Below are 24,532 nucleotides of genomic sequence, written 5' to 3'. Positions count from 1 at the left end.
TCCCCTCTACTCAGCACTAGTGAGGCCTCATTTGGAGTGCTGTGTCCAGTTTTGGGCCCCACACTACAAGAAGGATGTGGATAAATTGGAGAGTCCAGCGGAGGGCAACAAAAATGATTAGGGGGCTGGAGCACATGACTTATGAGGAGAGGCTGAGGGAACTGGGATTGTTTAGTCTGCAGAAGAGAAGAATGAGGAGGGATTTGATAGCTGCTTTCAACTACCTGAAAGGGGGTTCCAAAGAGGATGAATCTAGACTGTTCTCAGTGGTAGAAGATGACAGAACAAGGAGTAATGGTCTCAAGTTGCAGTGGGGGAAGTTTAGGTTGGATATTAGGAAAAACTTTTTCACGAGTAGGGTGGTGAAGAACTGGAATGGGTTACCTAGGGAGGTGGTGGAATCTCCTTCCTTAGAGGTTTTTAAGGTCAGGCTTGACAAAGCCCTGGCTGGGATGATTTAGTTGGGTTTGGTCCTGCTTTGAGCAGGGGGTTGGACTAGATGACCTCCTGAGGTCCCTTCCAACCCTGAGATTCTATGATTCTATGATGGGGTTTTGTATGTGTTGTCTCTCTCCCGAGGGGCTTGTGTGTTTGTGGTGTGGACAAATGTTGTCTGTCTGGGGGAGTTGTGTGTGTATGTTGTATACAAAGGATGAATTTCAGGGCTCAATGGAAGCTTCTTTTGGATGTTTTTCTCCAGTCCATTCCATATCTTGCACCCTTCAGAAGTGAGTGGACACTGAGGATCCATGTTACTTTGAGATAGATGTTTCCAGCGGTGTGCTTCACGTCAGACACCAGCATGCTTTAGTCAGGAGTGTGGAAGGAAGTTCTGAGGCCTAGCAAGCTTTGTTGGGAGACTGTAAGATGTAGGAGTTGGCTGAAACTTCTGGTTCTCTGCAAATCTTAGTGCACAGAAGGGCTGTGACTCTCATATAAAAGCAAGCAGCTCAAAGCCTTGGAAATGCCTTTCACATCTCCGCCAAGGTCTAAACGGGAGGGAGGGACCGACCTGTCTGAGGCCGCGGCATCTCGCCCCAGGGGTATTTTCATGCTGGGATGAGATGCGCCCTTCAGAGGAGTTTAAAACCTGAAAGAAAGCTGTGCCTTTGCACATCAGAAGGAGAAGTGGCAATCAGAGGCAGCAGAGTTTCCTCGCCATCACGCTGCCTGCACAGCCGCTCCTAGCACAGCTTTCTCCGGTCTCTGATGGTGGAACAGCATCACGTCTGAGCAGGCCTCGAGGAAGGAAACCGTGATGGCCCCTCCCCGCCTCCAACTTCAATGGGAGCTGTGCCATCTGGTTTAACAAGCGTTTCTGGGCAGGTGATAAGAGGATGACCAGGAACTGCTGGAGGCTCATCTGGTTCCAGAGCTAACGAGGTTAATTGTCCCACGGCTTCTGAGCGGACGCAATTGGTCATTACTTGTGTGGGTTGTACCTGTTCCCTGAAGAACCTAGCAGTGGCTGGGGTACTCGGGTCATGTCATTTGATGCCTTAACTTGTATATTTGATCCATGGTTCCAGAAGTAAAAAACTCAAAATTACGCTTCATCATCAAATCCCGTTTCTTGAACGGAGCTGTGCCCTGGCCAGCCTAGGGGAGTGACCCAGGAACTCTGCTCCCACTCACAAGGTGGGAAGGATGAAACTCTATGTAATGGGCTATTAGAGATTACCCTGGGGTTCTGGTTCTAGCGGGAAAGAATTTACATCCTGGGCGCGCCACAGAGTGGATTCCTACATGGGTTTCTATCTATCTATGGTTCTTCTATGGCCCCTCCTTACTGCAGTGTCTGGACATCTCGTCGTCTCTATCCTTACAGCCCTGCTCTGAAGTAGGGCAATGGTGTTCTGCCCATTTTGTTGGTAGGAAACTGAGAGATTTAAGTGACTTGTCCAAGGTCAGTCAGGAAGTCTGGGGTGGAACAGGGAACTGAACACCGGTTAACGAGCACCTAATCACTGGCCCATCCTTCTTTCCCCTAGTTTGGAGTATTCTAGATCAATCCAGGTGGTGGCTTAACACTGTTGCACCTGAGAATGGGATACTACACTCCCTGTCTTCTGTTGTGTCTCATGAAACGTGGATGTGTTTTAGAGTGCGGGAAAGGGAAGAGTTAACAGCACAGGTTTACAGCAGAGAAAGGCTAGGCAGATGCTGCCCAGGCTTTCCCCGGCAACTCTGCCAATGCACGTTATTCCTGATCTGGAGTGCCCCCCGCTATTCCAATCCTCGGCTCCCCGTATATACAGCTCCATGAATGCACCTCCCTGCTGACCTGCAGCATCCCTTGCTATCCTAGTGCTTGGCACTCAGATCGGCTTTGCTGATGCACCTTGGGGGAGGGATAGCTCAGTGGTTTGAGCATTGGCCTGCTAAACCCAAACCCAGGGTTTTGAGTTCAATCCTTGAGGGGGCCACTTAGGGATCTGGGGCAAAATCAGTACTTGGTCCTGCTAGCAAAGGCAGAGGGGGCTGGACTCGATGACCTTTCAGAGTCCCTTCCAGCTGTATGAGATAGGTATATCTTCAGTCCTGACCTGCCCCTCTAACCCTGCTATTCCAACTCTGGGACAGCTTACAACTCTGCCACTGCACCTCACTCCTCACCTGTACCCCAGCTGATCTAGGCCTGGGATTGCCACCTAGCTCTACCATTGCAAGTGAATGACAACTGGCAGCGCCTTCTGCAAATAACTCACAGTCCCCTACTCGTCTCCGAGGCAATATATGAGCTTTTGTCTGCACAGAGCGGCTGCCCTGTTTCCTTGCCCAGTGCCATCCTCACAGCTTTCCTTGCTGTGCTTCTGGATACCTGAGTGGGACAGCTGCCAAATTCCCATGTTCCGCCTCCCAGGAAACTCTGCCTTGGGAACAGAAAGCTGCTGGCTGGCAAGAGGCTCCCAGATCCCGCAGGTGGGTTCCAGGCAATTAAAGGGCTGTACGCCACAGTGGGACATAATAGTAATAATGGTAATTAACAGTTAGCGTGCACAGTGGTTTTCAGCTTCAAAGCACTAACTGATCATTAGTGAAAACTTTCAGATGCCTTGGTGAGCGGGGGCTGGGTGAGTGTGCCTGCAGTCAACTAGCAGCCTGTGTATCCCATCTGCAGCAGTGGTGGGGGTGTGCTCTCTCTGGGGCCGTTCCTTGCACTTTGCCCCTGGCGATCACTTCTTAGCCCATGGCTGGTGTGATTCGCTCCGTCCTTGTCTCCTGTCAATGCCCTTTCCATCCTTCCCCAGCTAGCGCTAGCGTTCTGCTACATTTTTCTTAATTAGGAGCTGTGCCTCTCAGCCCTAATGTTGTTGTGAGAAGCTGGTGATTGGAGAGACCTTGTTCTGCAGGCTAAATGGGAGATTGGTTTTCATTCTGCAATTTGTCTTCCTAGATGTACTCTCACCTAGCACGTTTCCTCTTGCATTTGACTGTCTGGGCTCGATGGTAATGCAAAGGGAAGGATGCCCCAAATCACAGGTATTCTTGGGCATAACCGATCACGTTCTGGGCCATACGCTGTTCTCACTTACACTGATGTAAAACAGTTGTGTCCATGAAGTTGCTCTGGGATTCACCTTGGAGTAAATTAGAACAGAGTTTAGCACTCGGAGTCTGCATGTCTTGCTTCTGCTGAGCATAATCTGTTGGATAACATTTACATTCCATCCCACTCTCCAGCTTCTCTGCTTGAACTATTCTGCCCTTAAGGCTTGTTTCGGAGCAGCAGCATCGGAGATGAATCAGGTTGGGTCTGATCCTGTGGGGTGAGGAACGCCTACAACTTCCACAGGCTGTTTGTCTGTTTAAAGAGGGGTGTGATACGGGAAGAGAGTTAAAAGCTGTTGTAGGTATTGAGAGTGGAAGCTTTGGGGGGCAAAGAATGTCTCTTCCTATATGTTTGTACAGCACCTAGCACAATGGGGCTCTGATCTCAATTGGGCTTGGCTGTAATATAAATAATATGTACTCCCTAAAATCCATTTAAAAGTCAATGGGAATTTTTCCAATTAATTGCACTGGCAATGAATCAGGCACAAAGGGCCAAAGCCTGGTCCCACTGAACTCAGTGGGAGTTTTGCTATTGACTTTAATGGGATTAGATTTGTCCTTTTAACCTCCTTGTCATTTTCTGCATCCCATCAGTGGAATGGGAGCTAGGGGAGTCGCAGTGTATGTGTTAGAATCAGAGCCTTAATCCTGCAGCCAAGTTATAATCCTTGGTTTACCACTTTGCATTCTGGTACCATGGAAATGGTGCCACAGATTTAATCATTCTGTCTATACATGGAAAAGCCTCCAAAGGTTTGGGTGCTTATGAGAACCAATTTGGTCTGGCAATCACACCACGATCAAGCTCTCTTGCAAGAGTCCCAGAACTGCCCGGTTTTGGCTGGGTCAAAGATGCCATGAGATGAACTTTTCTTGTGCCCTGGTATTTCTGCTTCCTGCCCTGGTTAGCCCAGGATGCCCCAATACTGAGGTATTACAGTTATACTGCCCTTATACTGACACTATAGGATCATTCAAGACTTAACGCTTGGTGCTATTCTGATATTTGATAAATGCGAACCATGGTTAAAGCACAGGACTGGGAGTGAGGGCTCTCAGCTCCAGCTCCGACACTGCCTCTCTGTGTGGCCCTGGACAAGTTACTTCACTGGGTGGTCCCCATCTATTTAAAAAAAAAAAAAGACCTGCCTTCTAGGCCTGGATTATTTGGTTGGTTGTAAAGTGTTTTGAGATCCTTGTGTGGAAAACACTGTAACATTACAAAGCTCAATTACGAATGAAACCCTCCTGCTTGCACATAAAAGCTGTCCAGAGGATGTGGGTTCATAGATTCCAAAGCCAGAAGGAACCACTGTGATCATCTAGTCTGCTATCCTGTATAACACAGGCCACAGAACTTCCCCAAAATAATTCCAGGAGCAGAGCTTTTAGGAAAACATCCTATGTCAATTTAAGAATGGTCAGTGATGGAGAACCCTGACCTTCGGTAAATTGTTCCTGAGCTAATTACCCTCACTGTCAAAAATTTGTGCCTTATATCTAGTCTGAATTTGTCTACCTTCAACTAGACAACTTGTGTTGTATCTTTCTAGGCTAGGTTGAAGAGCCTATTATTAAATACTTGTTCTCCCTGTAGGTACTTACAGACTGTGACCAAGTCATCCCTGAACCTTCTCTTTGTTAAGCTAAATAGCACAATTCCCTTTCATTCCTAGATGCCTTCGAAACCCCCCGCCAAATATCTTTGTTAAAGTAGCAAGGAAGATTCTGGGTGACAAATGGATTCATGGTTTAGAATGATCCCCCTTAGTATGCCCCAACACGAAAGTCACTCTGTAAAGGTGAACGGGGGGTTATGGCCTAAAACTCTTCTAATGAGCACCTGATGACTATTATTCATCAGTTTATTTCTTGTGCATCCCCAGTGTTTGATGCTCCTGCCCCAAGAAGCTTACAGTCAGGGGGGAGGGATAGCTCAGTGGTTTGAGCATTGGTCTACTAAACCCAGGGTTGTGAGTTCAACCCTTGAGTGGGGGGACCATTTAGGGATCTGGGCAAAAATCTGTCTGGGAATTGGTCCTGCTCAAAGCATGGACTAGATGACCTTCTGAGGTCGCTTCCAACCCTGATAGTCTATGATTCTAAGAAGACAACGTCAAACACAGTTAAAGCTCCTAATGTACCAGAGGTCTGATCCTAAGAGGGGCTGAGCACCCTGAAACTCCCATTGATTTAGCATCACCCAGGAAGAGCTCAGCACCTTGCAGGATCTGGTGCCAGGCCATCACATAGTAGAGATACTTAATGTCTCAGCAGCCTGTTAGAAGGAATGTTGAGAAATTCTAATATTTCAACTGTTCAGTAGGGTGGGGAGGCAACCCTGATGGGGTCTGTGGATTAAGAGGAGAGGGTTAGAGCTTGTGGCACCAGGCCAGGGGGGCATTCTAGGCATAAGAAAGCAGCATGGATGGAGCTGGGGATGGGCGAAGAGGACAGAGGGACTCTGAAGTGGGAAAAGGAGCAGTGGGAACAGTCTCCAGACCTGTTAACTAGACATAGTTCCTCAGCACAAAAATGCAAGTGATGCAGCATGGCCCCAAGTCACATTCCTAGTTGCTGGCTGTAGCTCCTTGAACTAGGTAGGGGCATGTCAAAGAAGGCGTTGATGCTTCTCAGCCACGTAGCAGAGTTCCTGGTGACTGGAGCTTTTGTCTGAGCGTCACCTTTATCTGCACATTCTTTCCTCACCATTCTCAAGTACAGCATCTGCATGTCACTCGCTATGATTAATTCACAAGGGCTCACAGACCTCATGCTTCAGGGCATAATAAACTGATCAGCAGCTGGGGTTAGGAAGAGAATCTGTCTCCATGAGGTGGTATTGCACAGCTGACTGCCTAGGTATGTTTATAGGGGTGAGGGAGGTTTGCATCTTCCTCTGAAGAGTCAAATAAAGGCCACTGCCAGAAGGACCAGCGCTCTTTTTCATAGTACATGGCAATGTAAGAATATTTGTAGCTGCTTCGAGCCCATGTCTCTTACAAGAAACCCATTTGACGTGGTGTCATCTGATTTCTTCATGCCCTTTGTGATATTAATTTTACTCAAGGCCTTGTACAGCTTGGTATATTAAGGTAAATTTCATTATCTTTGATGTCTTTCTGCTTCTTCCATCTTCTCTTTTTTATGAGCTGTCTCTTTCCATGAGATGTTTTCTTCATCTTCTTTGCCTCCTTTTCTTCCCTTACCCTGCAGCCAGGTTGATATTTTGCCTGTCTCTCCTATTCAGATACAAGATGTGTACTGCTTGGGACTGGGTCTTAGGCTCACATCTAATTTTACCTTCTCATTGCACTGTTGTTGGAAGACTGGTCTATTAAACCCCTCTCCCCCAATGCTTTCTATGTTCCTGTCTTTACTGTAAATTGAAAACATGTCTCCATAAGATGCGCCCACTGGAAAAATGGCCCCCAACGATAATAGTTTCCCAAACAATTAATTTCAAACACTGATGCAATTATTGTTGTTTCTGGAGAATAGCTAAACCTGGTATAAGGAGGTTATTCCCCTGTATTTTCCACTGGTTAGATGCAAATCAAAGCTACTCACTGGAAATAAAGTCCTTGCCAATGACTTTGAGGGTCAGGCACCCATAATGCCACCACAACTAGAGCCAGGGCTGCTTAGCACCTCTGAGAATCAGCCCCCTTGTGGTTGATTCTGGAAGGAGTATGGAATATTATAGAAGTGAAGTCAAGGGGGTGGAGATGTTAAGAAAAGGAAGGGGAGGGGTCTGAGGGAAGCGAGTGGCTGAAAGTGGAAAGCTCTGTTCTGTTAAGAGTTTGAATTAAATGTTTCATAGTGAGGAGAAACTCAGGCATTTATGACTGTGCTGGAGATCAAAGACACAGATATTGCAATGACGGCAAAAATCTCTCTTGTGACATCTATTTCCACAGTATCGGTATGTGGTGATAGCGGTACGGACATGAACTGATGAGTTACTCCCTTCGAGTGTCCCAGTGTGATTCTTCCTTCACAGCATCTGCTCTGGCTGATAGATTCTCTTCTGAGACTCCCGGTCTATTTTGCATGCAACAAACCCCTCCGTTCTGGCTATCCGTAGGAGTTGAAACTAAGCCCAAAGTACAACTGTCCACTATGTGAGCTAAACAACTCAGTGCTCATTCAGCAAAGCCCTTAAGCATGTGTTTAAGTCCCAGTAAAGTTGACCAGTCTTGACCACATGTTAAAGTTAAGCACCTACTTGCTTTTCTGAATCAAGGCCTTAGCTGGGAGCAGTAGCTGGTGGCTTCCACTGTGGATCAGCTACAGAGTACATGGGCACACTTAGCCAGCTTTACACATGGATTAGCCTTTCTCCATCAAACTGCTCACTCCCGCACCCTACTCTAGACAGCCACAAGCACAACATTTGTTCCTCCCTCCCGGTAGGGGATCTAAAACTCCATGCCAACTATTACTTTCATTCCCAAAAGTATTTCACCCCAGGCAGTGATGCACCTTAGCCAGCAGCAGATGGCAAACTGAGCAAATGGCAGAGCTGTGATGAAAGGAGATATATTTCTATGGAAAGCTTCCAATTTATTTTTCTTTCCTGTGCAAAATTAAAGGAAATGATGTGGACCTTACTGATGAGAAGGCATAGGCTGCACGATATCTGTCCTCTTCCCTTTTGAACTATTTCTATTTTATGTTACAGTAGCTCCTACTGATATTGATCCCTATTGTATTAGGCACGGTATATACCAACAATAATACACTACCTACCACAAAATGCTCATGGCCTCACTAGACAAAGGGTGGGATGGGCAACAGGCACAGAGAAGTGGCGTGATTTGCCGAACATCACACAATGAGTCAGTGGTGGTGCTGGGAATAAACCCAGGTCTCCTGCCTCTCCATCCAGTCTCATATCTAGTGATCAGACTGCCTCTGATGTACAAGATAATTGATACTGCAAGATAATCTTGGCTCTCTCTAAGCCAGTACAGTGCAGGATAAAGCCTTCACCCTTGGTCCTTCAACGTATCTTTGGCACTGGCCATGTAGATGTCTAAATGACTCTGAGATATATTTTTCCATCACTTTAAAAGGTATCCTGCTGTTGTAAAAAACTATCAGATTTTTTTGTGTCTTTGCCTTTGAGCTGGAGCAAACCAGCATTTTAAGGAATCGTTGGTATTTTACTAATTGGACTCCAGAGGCACAATAGGTGGTAACATATTAAATATGACTCTCTGAGCTCAGCTTTGTTTTCTTCCTCCAAGTTGCGCTAAGAGGACAAATTCAGTAGATGGCCACCAAAGGGCTGAATGAGATGGCAGGGTGGCCATTGGGAACTGATGTGAGACTGACATTTTTTTTCTGTTTATCTGAAAAATGCTGTCTCCACTGAACATTCATTATGTCCAGTAAATCCTCAGGAAGCAAGGATTTTGTTCAGCATGGAAAACCATTGTGATGAAACTGAAATAGCCCTTTGCAAAGGGCCAGATTGAGCTAATTATAGTCTCACCAATGGAGCCCAAGCAGAGTGTTAACAAAGACCCTGCATTTGCCCAGTGCTATTAAACTTTGCAAACAGAAGGAAAAACCTGCGAGAAAACAGAGGTGTGCACTGGAGAAATCAGTTGGCTGCCAGAGCCTAATACGCAGAGCAGAATGAGGGGGGAAATATTTTAAAATGCAAACAAGGCCCATGGAGGCTTCACCAGCGCTTCAGAGAGAGAATTTTTAAACTAAATGATTTTCACATTTAATTCAGGGAGAAATTAGTCACCAGGTATTAAGATAAAGCAAGGCTCTTGCCTGTATTAGGATTCCATCCTGTTCAAGCTGTCTTATCTCTGGAATAATTAGACTGCTCGCTGAAGTAGAAAATGTGCTATCTGATTCATTAGCCAGATTTCCCTTTGTACGGTAATTGCTCCCCAGCTCGTGTTTGGCTTATTGGAAATAGAGAAACAGGGCCACGGGGATCTCAGGCCTTCATGGATAAAGAGGGACCAGAGGGTCATGGGGATGGAGTGAGCATATTTAACCACTCAGTGTGTGCATTGCAGTTTAGTACAAGGTTCCCAGTCAGTGAATTTGGTGCGGTGTGTCCAGGAGGGTGGAGCCCAGTTCGTCACAGCTGTCAAGTCTCTGCTGTGAGTTTCTGTGTGTGTGAGAGAGAGAGAGATTCTTCATACTACAGAAAAAAAGTGAAAGCAGCTAAAATCTACCTCTGCCTATGACTGAAGTTTGCAAAATAAATAAAAAAGGAAGAAAAGAAGTTCAAGGTGTATTTTGACCCAAGTACCTGTGACACACACCAGCTAATGCAGGAACTGGATGGAATAATGATGGACAAGGAAGACGGCAGATGGAGGTATAGAGAAGGAAGCGGGGAATCAGAGGGCACTCTTAATATTTTTTCCCCACAGAAGAAATGAAAGAATCATAGAAATGTAGGACTGGAATGGACTTTTTTAGGTCATCTAGTCCACTCCCCTGCAGTGAGGCAGGACTAAGTATTATCTAGATCATCCCTGACAGGTGTTTGTCTACCCTATTCTTAAAAACCAGCAATGACGGAGATTCCACGACCTCCCTAGGTAATTTGTTCCAGTGCTTAACCACCCTGACAGTTAGGAAGTTTTTCCTAATGTCTAACCTCAATCTCCCTTACTGCAATTTAAGCCCATTGCTTCTTGTCCTGTCCTCAGTGGTTAAGGAAAACAATTTATCACCCTCCTCTTTGTAACAACTTTTACGTACTTCAACACTGTTACCATGTCCAGTCTCAGTCTTTTCTTCTCCAGACTAAACAAACCCATTTTTTTCAATCTTTCCTGGTAGGTCGTGTTTTCTAGATCTTTAATCATTTTTGTTGCTCTCTTCTGGATTTTCTTCAGTTTGTCCACTTCTTTTGCCAAGTGTGGTGCCCAGAATTGGACACAACATTCCAGTTGAGGCCTAATCAGTGCTGAGGAAGATTCCTCCAGGTCAGGATGGTTATATCTGCACTGTAATCATCACAGCACAGGTAGGTGTGTGCCCGAGCTAGCATTGATTGAGCTAGCTCGCTAAAAATTGCTGAGTAGCTGCAGCGGCACAGGCTAACCTCTTCAGTAGGCACCCAAGTTCCGTGATGGGATTTTACTCAGACAACTAGCCCATGCTGCCATCCTGGCTGCTGAGTCTACACCATTTTTTATAGTGAGCTGCCTTGATCAAAGCTACCTTGTGTATGCCGACGTGCTGCAATTGCACCTCCCAATTTCAGTGTAGACGTACCGGGAAGGCATAGAGAGGATGATGGTGTGAGGAGGAAGCTTGCCCAGCTACTGACCTCAGTCTCCAGGGCCGTCATACCAGCACTGCTCACAAAATTACATTCACTTCTTTCTTTCTCTCTCTCTCTCTCACATGGGATTCTGCTAGCAGATAAAGTGATGATGTCACTATGCCCTGTCCTGTGAGGTGACTTCACAGCACAGTGATTTTACATATTGATGTCCCACTTTGGGGGGGGCAGTCGGTCATTTGTCCTGCAGAAAAGTTGATTTACAAAGGATGAAGCCGTTAAACAGCTCGTCACTGGAGGCTTTTCAGTGTGTTTAGTTAAAAGTATCCCAGGTCTGGGCTGAAAATTCTTCCTCCTGGACTTCACAAGCAGGACTGTGGCTCAGCAATAGACTCTGGAAATCTCTTGAGATGCTGGCTTCTTGTAAGGGGTCTCATGTGGCTTTGGGAACCAGCTCCCTTTGTGATAGTTCTTGTTTTGGAGTGACAGTTGGTGCTTGGTCAGGATTTTCATGGCATCAGTGTTCAATGTGGGCTAACTTTTCTGCTCTGATGTTGCTAAATTCCAGTAAGTCACAATGGGCCTGACCCCTTTTCTACATAGGATGTAGAATTTGCCCTTGACTCATGGGTTTGTTCCACATAAGAAAAGAGAAGCATCTCATGCCTCTGGGGAAGCATATGGGAAGAACCTTCATGAAACCACGTCTTTTCTCCTCTGTTGCAGTGATACCTAAAGTAACAAAGCACTTGCTGGCCAATCCTGTCTTCACTTGCATCATACTTGCTGCCTGCATGGAGATTGCTGTGGTCGCTGGCTTTGCAGCCTTCCTGGGGAAGTACCTGGAACAGCAGTTCAACCTCACCACCTCATCAGCCAATCAGCTCTTGGGTAAGTAACTACATTAACCGGCCACCAGTCTCTCTGCTGTCTCTAATACGTTGGCCTTCCACGTGAAGATCTTTCACCTGAGGATCTCAGAGCTCTCTGTGAAATGAGTGGGTATACAGAAAGAGAGAGAGAGTGTTAGAATCCCCATTTTACAGAGTTGAAAACAGGTCCTGGAGAGGCTGTGTATGTGTTTATATCTATTTAATCCTCTCATTTTGGATGCCTTGGCTTTTAGGAACCCAAATTTAGACACCAAGGGCCTATTTTCAGATGTTCTGAGCTCTCACAACTGCAGCTGAACTCACTGATTATGCGGGGATGCTCAGCACTTCTGAAAATCAAGCCCGAGCTGTCTAAACTCTGGCACACCAAAAATGATTTGCCCCAAATTAGAAAATGTGGCCCTCTGTGAATTGACCAAAATCACATTCAGAGGGCTGAAGATGATAATTCTGGGAGAATTAGGCCTAGCTACAGTGGTGCCATTGTCATGACAGTTTCTCAGTTGAAGACTTAAAAAGGGAGGTGGATTGACAAAGTGGGCCTGATCAGGATTCTTGTAACATTTCTAGCAAAATTTCCTCATGGACTATTACAGGCCTGAAAAGTAAATCCCAGGAATTGGATTTTAGGAATTATTTGTCTCCATTTAATTTAGTTTTCCTCCAGAAAACTTGGTTCACGAAGGAGGAGTCCTTTTGTTTATTGGGCTTTGAATCCTTCTAAGAAGGGATGATAAGCATGGTTAGACTGGCATGGCCCTTTTCATTTCTACCAAATTAAGAGTCATAACTAGCATGTCAGTGCCTTCAATAACCCTTATTTCCAGGACTATAGTAGTAGTTTCTCAGCTAAATCTATTTTGTTAGCTCTGAATGTTCATTTGCCTCCTTTGGGCTCTCCTTTGTATAATGAATCTTTATGGACAGAGTTTGATGGGCATTGACCAGTTTATGGAAAAGGTTCCAATAGCAAATTTTGTACTTTTGGGAGCTTTAAACACCTAATTCGGTGCGGAGGATAAGGAAATTGTAAAGGTTTCCTCTAACTCAGTAAAGGAGTATTGCCTCAATCTCTCCCAGTAAGAAATTCTTTGGGCCATAAACCTTCTGTCATTTTAGATTTGAAATGGTAGAGGTGGTGATCATCTGCAGGGTCATTTTACAGTCACCTCTTCTAGAGGGAGTCATGCGACTGATTATATCACAGTTCTGATTTTACGCTGGTCTTGTTTCTCTAACTTTTTAGTGGTTTTTAAACTGGACAGCTGTCACCAACCCCTGCAAGTGAATTTCTGCCCTCCAGCCACTTTTTCCCAGATGAATTCTGGCAGATTGTGCATTACTCCTAATTTTGAAGCTGTAAACTCAAGGCAAATTAAGTTGAATCCATTAATTAAATCAGAAAGAAACTCTCATCCGGTGATTTGTTAGTTTTAAAGAACAAGCTTTTGCACTTTAGCGATTCAGCACAAGTCCATGTAACATTTATTAAGATTGTTGAAAAATTACAGGATGACCTAACCACCAACAAGGGTCATGTTTACCTTTAAAAGGTAAAAGCATCTGGTATGATTCAGATTGCTCCAGCCAGAAGAAACAGCTTCAGATCATGGCAGGGGCTGCTAGAAATAATGGTTCCCCAGATTCTAGTAAGAAATTTGTTATCCTTAGAAGCGAATATAAAAAAAATGCTGAATAAGAAGTCTGAACAATTGAAAAATTGTATGACTGAATGACATAACATCCCTCGCCCACCAATGTCTGTCACTAAGTACGGTAATTTTGTCAAGTGTCCGTCGTGCAACATGTCAGTGCCAACCCCGGAAGGGCTTGTACAGGTCTCCATGTCCAAACTATGCAGTTATGTCCTGAAAGACATAATCATCTTTGTCCATGCTGGTCTGGCCAGATTGAAGACTGACCATGCTATTTATATGTCTTCTGATCTGTACTGCCACCCAAGAACTAAATGGCTATCTCCATTCCTGGCTCAGAGGCCTTCTGCCACACCCGCTCGGAAATTAGGATACTGGCTACGTAGTGAAAATGTGTCAGTTATACAGGCTGTTGTCCTAGATGCCTGTTCAGCCATAAAAATAAGAAAAATATGTGAAAGGGAGGCTATTTTGGCCTAAGTGAAATAATGTCCTCCTCATATTTTTTCTTATTTTCATACATATTTTAAGGGGTGGTGATGTGAAAAGGTATCAATGATTTTAGGGAAGGGCTAAACCAGTGGTTCTCAAACTTGGGCCTCCGCTTGTTCAGGGAAAGCCCCTGGCGGGCCGGCCCGGTTTGTTTACCTGCTGCGCCCGCAGGTCCGGCCGATCGTGGCTCCCACTGGCCGCAGTTCGCTGCTCCAGGCCAATGGGGTCTGCAGGAAGCAGCACGGACTGAGGGCAGGTCCATACTCACCGCGCGGGTCGACGCGGTGAGTTCGACTTCTCCGAGTTCGAACTATCGCGTCTTAACTCCCCGCGCGCTCTGGTCGACTCCGGAACTCCACCACCATGAACGGCGGTGGCGGAATCGACCTTGGAGCCGCGGAGTTCGACCCCGCCGCGTCTGGACGGGTAAATAAGTCGAACTAGGGTACTTCGAGTTCAGCTATGCTATTCGCGTAGCTGAACTTGCGTACCCTAGTTCGACCCCCCCCCTTAGTGTAGACCAGGCCTGAGAGACGTATTGGCCACCACTTCCAGCAGCTCCCATTGGCCTGGAGCGGTGAACTGCGGCCACTGGGAGCCACGATCGGCCAAACCTGCGGACGTGGCAGGTAAACAAACCGGCCCAGCCCACCAGCGGCTTTCCCTGAACAAGCCACGGACCAGCTTTGAGATCCACTACTCTAACTCATGTTCCCTACCCCAGGGCTCACAGAAGTTGTTTTATCTAGAATCAGTTCTTTCTGTGAGAAATGATATTCTTCATTCTTGCAGCAAGGGCATAAATAGTCTTTAAAGCTCCTCACCTAAAGCAGAGACACCAGCCTGCTGCCCACAATGCTATGCAGGAAACCTGGGAACACGGGAGAAGAGCTCCTTGTCTGAGCGAGTGCTGCCCCTGTAACTGCCTGCCTGATGATTCACGCAGTCGAGAGTTGCCCTCTGTTCTCAGGTTAAGATCGAGAGCCCAGTTCCCCAGCTGAGCTCCCATCTCCCCTGCAATTTGGCCTGCATCAAATTGGAAACACAGGCAACAAAAGAGCCGCAAGCAGTTGTTCTGCAGCCCAGCTGTTGAATCCTGGTCACCTTTCCAACAACATTTTCTTTTGGAGCCATCCTGCTGCTGCCCCTGCACTCTCTGCGCTTCTCCTCTTCCCTCCTGTACATGGAAGGACATTGATACAAACACAGGCTCTGTATTCATTTGCTCCTGACACTTCTTCCCCACAAAGTCCCAGTGCTCTCTTTGTGACAGTCGTCCTTTCCCCAGCCACCCTGTTAAGGCATCTAGGTGTTGATTCTGAATAACCTGCAATCACCATCATCCAAATGGGCCCCTGGCATGGACCTGTCAAACACTGACAGCTTACAATGAGTCTGGTTGAATATCAACAGGAATCGCACGCAGGCTGCTGTCCTGATTGTTATGCATTTTTCTGCAGAACTAATTGAAAACCTCCATTTTAAAAAAAATTAAATGAAATTGCTGCAGAATTTCCCACCTGCCGCAGAATCCAGAGACCTTGTTGCAGAATGGTCTTGGGTCTGACCAGCAGTGATGAGGTGAAAGTGAGCAAAAAGAGGCTGAATATTGTGAGACTGTTTCTGAAGTGAGGGTCTGAGATTTTAGAAGCAACTAGTGATTTTGAGTACCAAACTTGAGACTTCATAAAGAGGCCTGATTCTCAGACAGTACTGAACACCTCTCCTCTGAAGATCAAGCCCCTTGAAAGCGTCTCATGTTGGGCATCCACAATCACTGGTCACTTTTGGAAATCTTGCACGAGCTCTATTAGACTGCGGATTTGTCTCCCTTGGGAAAATCAGTGGAGACGCCACTGCCTGGACAAAGCACTGCAGAGGACCAGTTCTTTGCTGGCTGTGGCAGCAGGGAGGCAGGGAGCGGTGACCTAGAGCCTTTCCATCATCCCAGGGAGGAAGCAACTCTGCTACAGGTGAGTGCTAACAGCTTCTGGGACCTGAAGTCTCACATGGTCACTCCTAAGGAGAACCCACATGAATGGATAAACATCTAGTGGGTACTCTGAGCCTTTAGCACTTCCTCCGTCACTAGCGCACTGATCTAGTCATTGATCTAATAAAATGCTTCAACATGCAGTGTGTTTTTTTAGCTCCCACTTTCTCCTTGTGCATCTTCCTGACTCTTTTTCCTTCTTGCAGGGATGACAGCGATCCCATGTGCATGTCTGGGCATATTCCTGGGCGGTCTCCTGGTGAAGAAGCTCAGCCTGTCTGCTCTAGGAGCCATCAGGATGGCCATGCTCGTTAACCTGGTGTCCACAGCTTGCTATGTCTCTTTCCTATTCCTGGGCTGCGATACGGGGCCTGTAGCTGGGGTTACTGTTCCCTATGGAAACAAGTGAGTACAGAGAGGATTTCAACTGCATCTCCCACCTCCAGCCCTATGATACTGCCCAGAAGGTATAGCACAGCAGTGTTAGCTAAAGTAACCTGCTCTGATCAGTGCTGTTTCTCTATTTTTCTAGGTTTTTATACCACATCCATAACTGGTATTTGAGTGCCTCTAGGGTTAAGTTGTATGAAGTGTTGATGTAGCTCTGTTGGTCCCAGGATGTCAGAGAGACAGAGTGGGTGAGGCACAGGCACCGAATGTCTCATTTCCCTGAGGGTGCTCCACCCCAGGCCCCGCCCCCACTCCAGCTCTTCCCCCAAAGTTCCACCCCGTCTCTTCCCACCCCCCCCGCTCTGCCCCACCTCTTCCCATCCCTCTGTTCCCTCCCCGAGTGCGCCCCACCCTCGCACCTCCCCAACCCCCCAGTGCCTCCTGCCCACCACTAAACAGCTGATCGCAGCGGGCAGGAGGCTCTGGGAGGAAGGGGAAGGAACTGATTGGTGGGGCCAGCCGGCAGGCAGGAGGTGCGGGGGTCCGGGCCGGCTCTACAGTTTTTGCTGCCCCAAGCAGCGCGCCAAATTGCCGCCGCGGGCGGCGGGGATAGTCCATGTGCCCTTAGGGCGGCAGGCGCGTTTCCGCAGCGGCGGCAATTCGGCGGCAGCTTCAGCTAAACATAGAAGCTGCCACTGTGGAAACGCGCCTGCCGCCCTAAGGGCACAGGGACTGCCCCCGCTGTCACCGGCGGCAATTCGGCGCACTGCTTGGGGGCAAAACAACAGGGACTGCCGCCCCTTGCAGATTGCCGCGCCAAGCACCAGCTTGGAATGCTGGTGCCTGGAGCCTGCCCTGGCAGGGGTGGAGATGAAAGGGGGAGGAGCTGATCAGTGGGGCCACCGGTGCACCCACAGAGTTGGCGCCTATGGGGTGAGGTAATATCTTTTACTGGACCAACTTCTGTTTATTGATATTACCTCCCCCACCTTGTCTCTCCAGGAGTATGTAATAGTGTTACAGTAAATGCATTCCTGATGCAAGTGGGGAGGACTCCACTGAAGTCAGTGGAGAGGCACCTGCTTCCACTATGGCTGGATTGGGCCCATTCTATAGACGTGCCTAGAGGGGAATCAGAACAATAACAAGTTTGAGAGCTTAACTGAAACTGACCCAAGTGGCTAGAAACACGAGGCCAGATTCTGATCTCATGTAGGCTGGTGTAAACGCAGAGTGAATCCACTGAGATAAGTGGAGCTGCTCCGGCCTGATCTTGCAAGTGCTAAGCACCCGCTTATCCCACTGAAATCTAGGGAAACTCTGGGTGCTTTTACTGAGGTGGCCTAAATGGGGATTTAGGAGTCAAACTCGAGGCACCCAGTTTTGGAAATTTGGGGCCTGTATGATGAGCAAAAGGCGCTTTCCCACTTGCTGCTTGGCTGCAGATGAGCCCCATTTTGAGGCAGGGTGTTATGACTCAGGAAGCCCCGCAGAGCTAGGACCTACCACAGATAGAATGATTCTGCATTCTTCTGAAGTTTCTCAACATGGGACAGTGGCTCTTTGAGGATGAAAACGTCAGCACGTCTTCAGCTCGCTGTCATTGTGCTAGATAAATACAGCCTCTCCTGTCCTGGAGGTCTGATCTCAGGGCTGAGACAACGCCCACAGAACTTCACATTAGATTTTTCCAGCACCGTCCTGAGCCACCCTGGGGAGATGGTGGGAGCCGGAAATAATAAACCTCAATGTGTTTCTGTCACAGAAGGAATGTGTGGCCTTGGGTTCCTTCTGCCGGCACCCAAACATCCCAACCACCCTTCTCTCCCTTGGTTTGCAGTGATTGGCTAAGCCCCCTTCGTGTGAGGCTTCTCAGAAAAGCCAGCTGGCATTATTGCATTGTGCATCCATTTCTGATTCTGCTTCTTTTGCAGCTCAGCTCTGACCTTGCCCTTGGACCCATATTCCCCCTGCAATAACAACTGTGAATGCCAAACCGATTCCTTCACTCCAGTTTGTGGGGCAGATGGGATCACCTACTTGTCCGCCTGCTTCGCGGGCTGCAGAAGCACGGTAATTGTCGTGATTTACTCAACATCTCCTATCCGTGTGTGGTTGAGAGGTTAGTTTGTATACATAGTAAGAGTCATTCATTTACAGTTGAGGATGGCTGAAGGCCCCAGAGATTGACGACTTATTAATTATTATTATTATTATGTGGATTACCATAGTACCTTGGAGTCCCAGCAATGGATAAGGCACCCATTGTGCAAGGTGCTGTACAAACACAGAACAAAAAGACACTCCCTGCCCCCAAGGAGCTTGCAATCTAAGTGTAAGACAAGAGACAACAGATGGATACAGACAGACGGGGAAGCACAAGGAAATATCGGTCAATGATTGGCAGTGGTCTATGCATACCAATAGCCTGACCCTTGTCAAGTGTTTTTGTAGGTGTCGCATCCCAGGAGAGCAGAGGAGGGCTCTGAAGGAGGATTATGAGTTAGTTTTTGCACCTCCCAAGCGTAGGGGGCAGCATGGGAGAAAGCGCAAAAGTGCTTGTTTTAAAATGTAACAAGTGTGCGATGGAGGCTGGTATCGGGCCAATCCGAGGTGAGCAGTGACAGCTCAGTTGTGAATGAGACATGATAGGTAGGGTGAGGGTTGACTGTGAAGGGCCTCTGTGTCTTCACACCTAAGGAAGAGAGAAACTGAGGACCTCATTTTATTATGCCATTTTAGCTCTGGCCATGGCCCGATGGGATCGGCTCTGAGTGAGGAGGGAGCTCCCTTCTTCCCGCTACACCATCCATTGGATGCTGTGCTCTTGGGTGCACATGTGAAGCTTGTCTCCTCTTAGCCCAGCCATAGCTGAGGCTCTGTGGGAAGCCACATCATGGACAGAATCACTCAAAGGGAGACCATAGGCAGAGCTGAAGCTCTTAAGGGACAGTCTGCACTTGCCACCTTTGCCATCTGGCTTCTAGCCTCTCAGATGTGATGAAAATCAGCTGTCCCACCTCTTCTTACTGCAAATGCAAATCAGTCAGAGACCGAAACAGAGAGAGCACAACTCGAAGGCCGACCAACCAGGTAGAGGCAGAGTCTAGTCCCATCATGGGGACTAGTGGGTTCTGTTACGGGCAGGTTATATAGACATCTTGTTTCTTCTTTCTGCTCACTTCCATTTCTCCCGCCCTTGTTCTTCCCCTCCCTGCTGTCCCCCTTGCGCTGCCTTCCCCATTTCCTCCTCTCTCTCCTTCCCTCCATTTCTTCTATTTCCTCTCCTCTTTCACCCACTTCCTGTCCTCTTCTCTCTGATTCAACACCAACAGCAGGGGGCCAAATGAAGAGCGTGGCCTCCAGCAACCCCCTGAAATTAATAGCCATGGATATTCTGTATCCCCAGACTTGGTTTATTTCATTTAAAAAATGCAAACCCTCTCTATGTGAAGGAGACCTGCTATTTGGGGTCTCAGAATCTCCTACGATACCTGTTAAGATAAGGAATCTCTTACGATATCTTGAGCCGATCTTTCATTATTATTTTTTTTTATTTCTTAAAGTTTTAGTGTGTTAAGAGTGATGCTGCAAAAGAGTCAGTGCAGGAATGAAAGGGAATCCATGGCTAGTCGCATCCATAGAGAGCTACAGCCTAGATCACAAAGAGCCTTGGCCAAAAATCCATTTGAGGAACTCCGAGTACCTCACTTTTCTGTGCACATGGGGCCTTATTAAATGAGAGTGGCTGTTCATGGCTGCTGAAACAGCAACGCTCATTGTATCCAATTATCCCTGATCTGCTTTGCCCTTCTTTATTTGCGAGACTGTACTGCATTCCCGTTCCCCTGGCTTCCCGCCCCCGCCCCCACTGATATTCTCAAAGCTCGGCCTCTCCTTTCCATTCTGTCATGTGTGGACAGTTCGGATTAGTCTGAAAACACTCTGGCAGGAAGTGTAAATCCCCACTTCTCCATTGTGCCATACGCACAGATGGAGAGTCCAGAGACGTACTCGCGGTGCTGCTGTCGGGTGTGCGGGAGGGGCAGGCCGGTGCCTTAGGAAAAGAGAGAGGAGCTGTCAAACCCAAATGGTGAGGTGCGTAGCAGAGCCTTGGTTCCTTCCCTGAAGGGCTTAATGGACCTGGAGGTGCCAGGAAGCTGAGACAAAAGCTCCCGACTAACAAGTGAAGAATCACTGCAGCCGCTGAACAGAAGTCTTGTCTCCATTAGCTCCCTTGCTCCGTAGAGCGGCGGCAATGGCACTTTGACTTCACAGCCATCTTTACAGAGTCAGAGAGTGTCAGTAGGCAGGTGCTACATGGGCAATTTTTACTACCCCGACTTCCGGCTTCCCCCTCCAGCACCTGAGTTGTTTGCATTCTACTGAGATGAATGAAATGGCTTCTGAGCTACCAAAGTGCTTACCAGCAAAGGAGAAAGCATGATGCCAACTCCTGGATCTTCATGTTATAGCTAAGAAAATAATTTTATCCTGGATCATTGCAGGCAAAACTGCAGAAGCTGTACATGTTAATCTCGTGCATTTCCTCTGGCATTTGCCTTACAGCCAGCACTTCACTCCAATGTGATTGTTTTGACAGCAAAATTTTTGGGACGGAGCAAAGTGTCAGTAGGAAAGAAGCGTCCTTCTGATGTGCCAAATTATTCATTGGCAAGGAGAAAAATAATGCTAGCTAGTGGCAGGATGTGAAAGTGGCATTTACACTGCATTGCTCAAAGCAAACCTGTTCCTCCTTAGAAATGAGCATGGTAAAGAAAATTCAGACGCTCTCTCCAGGAATTGTTTCAGGTCTCTCTGCTATGTAACTATCAGAGCTAACCTGCTATAAGCATAAACCCATCCAGCAAAAGTCTCCCTCTCTCTTCCTCCCCTTCCACTTTTCTCTCCTGTTTAACCTCTTCTTTGGCACCATCATCTTGGCTTTTTCGAAGTAGTGGTTTTGGACATGAATTAATGAAGCAATAGCATCCTCTGGAAAGGGCATTATCAAGAATTATGGACCAGTTTGGCCATGTAATGGCCCTGAAGCAACACCAAATTGTCAGACCAGGCTTTAAGCCCATAATCCAGATAATGGCCTGTCTAGACGATTTTGTGGCTATTATATACATGTGATGAGCCAAGAGTTGCTTTTTACTGGGGCATGCAATTCTCCGAATGTTTTATTTAACTTTACTGCACTGTACTGTATGTGTCCAGTCATGTATCTCTGCTTTCCTTCTCCAGTTTGCCTTTCTCATATGAATGCCATTGTTCTTAGTGATGAAGTTGGTCTGCAGAGAGGCTTCGGGTTTATAATTGCTAAAGGGGCGCAGGGTGGGACTTTCATTTCAGCAAATTCTTTTTCTAGCCAGTCCTCTGCTCTCATTGACCCTTGCGAGTTAAGCCATTGTCCATATATCCTTTTTGTTTCATGGTGTTGTTTTTCTATTTCCCCTTTGGCTGGGGGCATAAGAATTCCAAATCTAATGTTGTAGCGCTGAAGTCTTAGGGATTCACATCAAAATGCCAGCCTGTTCCTAACCAATTAGAACCAGGTTTTTAAAACCACAAAACATGGGTTATTTGCACACATAACTTCCACTGGAAATTGAGCCCCCTGGGTGTGCAAATTTTGTACATGTGCGCTTTCAAAAATCCCGTTCCCAGTGCATGAGCTGTTGAGCTGCAGAAAGACAAAGATGAATTTACCACAGAATGGTGATGGGCTTGCAGAGTAGTCCAGGAAAATCAATAGCAATTTAGCACATGTAGCAAAATATTGCCTCTTCATAGAAGAGGGTGAAAGTCAGTGTTCGAAGTCAGTGTGTTACTATAGCACATGTTATGGTGTCAGTAACAAAGGATCAAAGGTCTACTGGGTAAGAACTCAGAAGAGCAGCAAAAAAATTGTTGCATTCAGTTCTATTTACGTTGCAGTACTTTAGGATAACACCTCGGGTGCACGGTAAAGAGGGGAGAAAGATCAGGCAACGAAGCTAGATGCACAGGGACTAGGGGATATGCCATGAGCTCCCTATCAATGGTGTAACTGCTTGTTGATCTGAATTGCCAGCATCCAGGAGGATTCCTGGCCAAATCAGATTCCAGTTACTATGCAGTCCCTTTTCATTCTCTCTCAAGTAACTAAAGCACATTCTAGCCCTTTACTTACCATAAATGTATGGAGACTGGATTCTGACCTCATGCCAGCTTTGTTCTAGTTTAATTACGTTGTCTTCAGTAGAGTTACATCAGATTTGGATTCACGTAAGTAAGAGCAGAATTGGGCCAACTGCACAGAAGAGATGAGTCTCTCCTTCCAACTGTATATAAGTCACATGGAATTATCAGCCAGTTCAGTGCATAGGGATGTGACCCACTTGGCTTCCCGAACAGTCAGCCATCCCTGTAAACGATGCGGGACTCACCCCTGCGGCGCCTCCTGCTGGTTGTCTCGGGGAATTAGCTCATCCAGCCTCCGGAGCGCCCTCTGTAGGCCGGTGTCCTGCTGCTGCTTGGCCCCCGTGTCCCTCCCAGACCCGGTGCCCCGTTATATGGGGTGCAACCCCCTGGCCGTACACCCCTCAGTCTCAGGGTGTCCCCTTCTCGGGGAACCCCCATCCACTATTCCCACCTTGCCTCAGTCTGAGCTACTGCCAGTCATCACCTAGCCCCCACTCCCTGGGGCAGACTGCAGTGTAAGCCACTCATCACAGACAAAGGGGTTTGGACCTGCTGCCTCTGGCTACCCGGGGGCTGCCCCTACAACCCAGTACCTAATAGGCCTTACCAGGCCTGCAGCCTGGGGCTTTCCTAGGCTGGAGCTCCCCAGCTCCCTTGACCTTTCCCGAGCCCTGCTCCACTCCAGATACCTGGTTAAGCTCCCTGCAGCCAGGCCCTTCTCTCTCTGAACACAGAGAGAGACTATCTGCTTGAGCTCCTGGCTGAAGCCTTTATAGGGCCAGCTGGCCCTGATTGGGGCATGGCCTCATCTGAGCCTGCTTCCTCCCAATCAGCCCAGGCGTCTTGCCCTTCCACAGCCCTCCTCCCCGGCTGTTTTAAACCCCTCAAGGCAGGAGCAGGTAACCACCCTGGTACGATCCCCATAGATGGGCTAGCAAAGTTAATGTAGGCCCTGTCTATGCTGGGATTTTTGCACTAGGATAGTTATTGCAATCTGAGCACGTTGGTGCAACCCCCCGTGGAGATGCATTGTGCAGGGCTCGCATGGCTGAGGTTTACCCTGTTAATTTACCAGGATGTGTCACACTAGTGCAGCTCATCTGCATTAGGACTTTGCACTGGTGTAACTACACCGATATCGTTACACTGGTGTTATTTGCCCTTGTCTAGACGAGCCTTCAGGTGGCCATGTCAGTGATGGGAGAGGGCCTCTTTACATTCATTATTGCCTGCCAGCCGTATAGTCACCTGCAGTCATATCGTTAACGTTACTAGGTTCACCGAGCTCTGAGGGTTTTGTGTCTGCCGCACTCCAGGCAGTTATTTTAGAAGGCAATGCTTCCGACTCCCATGCAGAGAAAGAGATCAATGTCAGAAAGAATAGACTGGGGTCCCCACGGATCTTTGTGGCTGTGGAGGCACTGAACTAGAACATGTGCTAGTGTGGAGCCCTAAAGAAACCCCAGCATAAAAGCGGAGGAATTTCTATTTGAACCTTGGAGGTTTTATTTTATTGTATTGTATTTTATTTTTGTGCTCCTTTTTCTTATACGCATGTGACCTGCAAGCCTAGCAGCTTTGCAAAGACAGACAAGAAATGAATCATTTATGATCGGTTTTGCTCTGTAGTCATGAAGGGATTCCTTGCTATTATTCTGTGCCTTAATTGTGCTGACATCCCTGCCATCAGAAAGTCTGGGAGGGGTGAGCGCAAAAAAACATCTGTGACTGGAAAACAAAGCCGCTTTTGACGTCCTGTGCTTGCAGGAAAGATCAAGGGGAATGCAGTCGCTTTTTCCTCCTCCTGATCGCATATTGATAAACTTTATCTTGTCTGACTTCAGCTTTCAGTTCTGTGCAAATCCTTCTAAACTAGATGGCATCTGTTAGCCCTGTAATACCCTTGAGCTTGGTTCCGTAATCACCAGTGTCTCTGCCACCTTCCCTTTGATACCTACCTCGCAATGAGAGTAGGCACGCATCCTGGTACGCTCCCTGCCGTCATTCAAGGCACCAGAATGAGGCAGTTGAACCCGCAGCAGGGAAATATGCCTCCGTGTAATGCACTCTGAGGTAATTATAACAGCCAGGG

At 47.4% G+C, this 24,532-nt stretch overlaps 1 protein-coding gene across 2 annotated transcripts in view; it reads left to right on the top strand.

The window, feature by feature from the left end:
• Positions 1–24,532, top strand: part of SLCO3A1 (solute carrier organic anion transporter family member 3A1) — a 218,713-nt gene that overhangs the window by 176,978 nt on the left and 17,203 nt on the right. For both annotated transcript variants that reach the window (XM_039491807.1, XM_039491808.1), the window contains exons 5-7: positions 11,555–11,719; positions 16,068–16,266; positions 18,186–18,324. In XM_039491807.1, the coding sequence (XP_039347741.1) occupies positions 11,555–11,719; positions 16,068–16,266; positions 18,186–18,324 (503 nt within the window). The remainder of the gene's footprint in view (positions 1–11,554; positions 11,720–16,067; positions 16,267–18,185; positions 18,325–24,532) is intronic.

Source organism: Mauremys reevesii, linkage group 10 (assembly GCF_016161935.1).
Source record: "Mauremys reevesii isolate NIE-2019 linkage group 10, ASM1616193v1, whole genome shotgun sequence".
In the NCBI taxonomy this organism is placed as follows: Eukaryota; Metazoa; Chordata; order Testudines; family Geoemydidae; genus Mauremys; species Mauremys reevesii.
The sequence above is the reverse complement of the archived record's forward strand: the minus strand, read 5'-3'. Positions and strand labels throughout refer to the sequence as shown.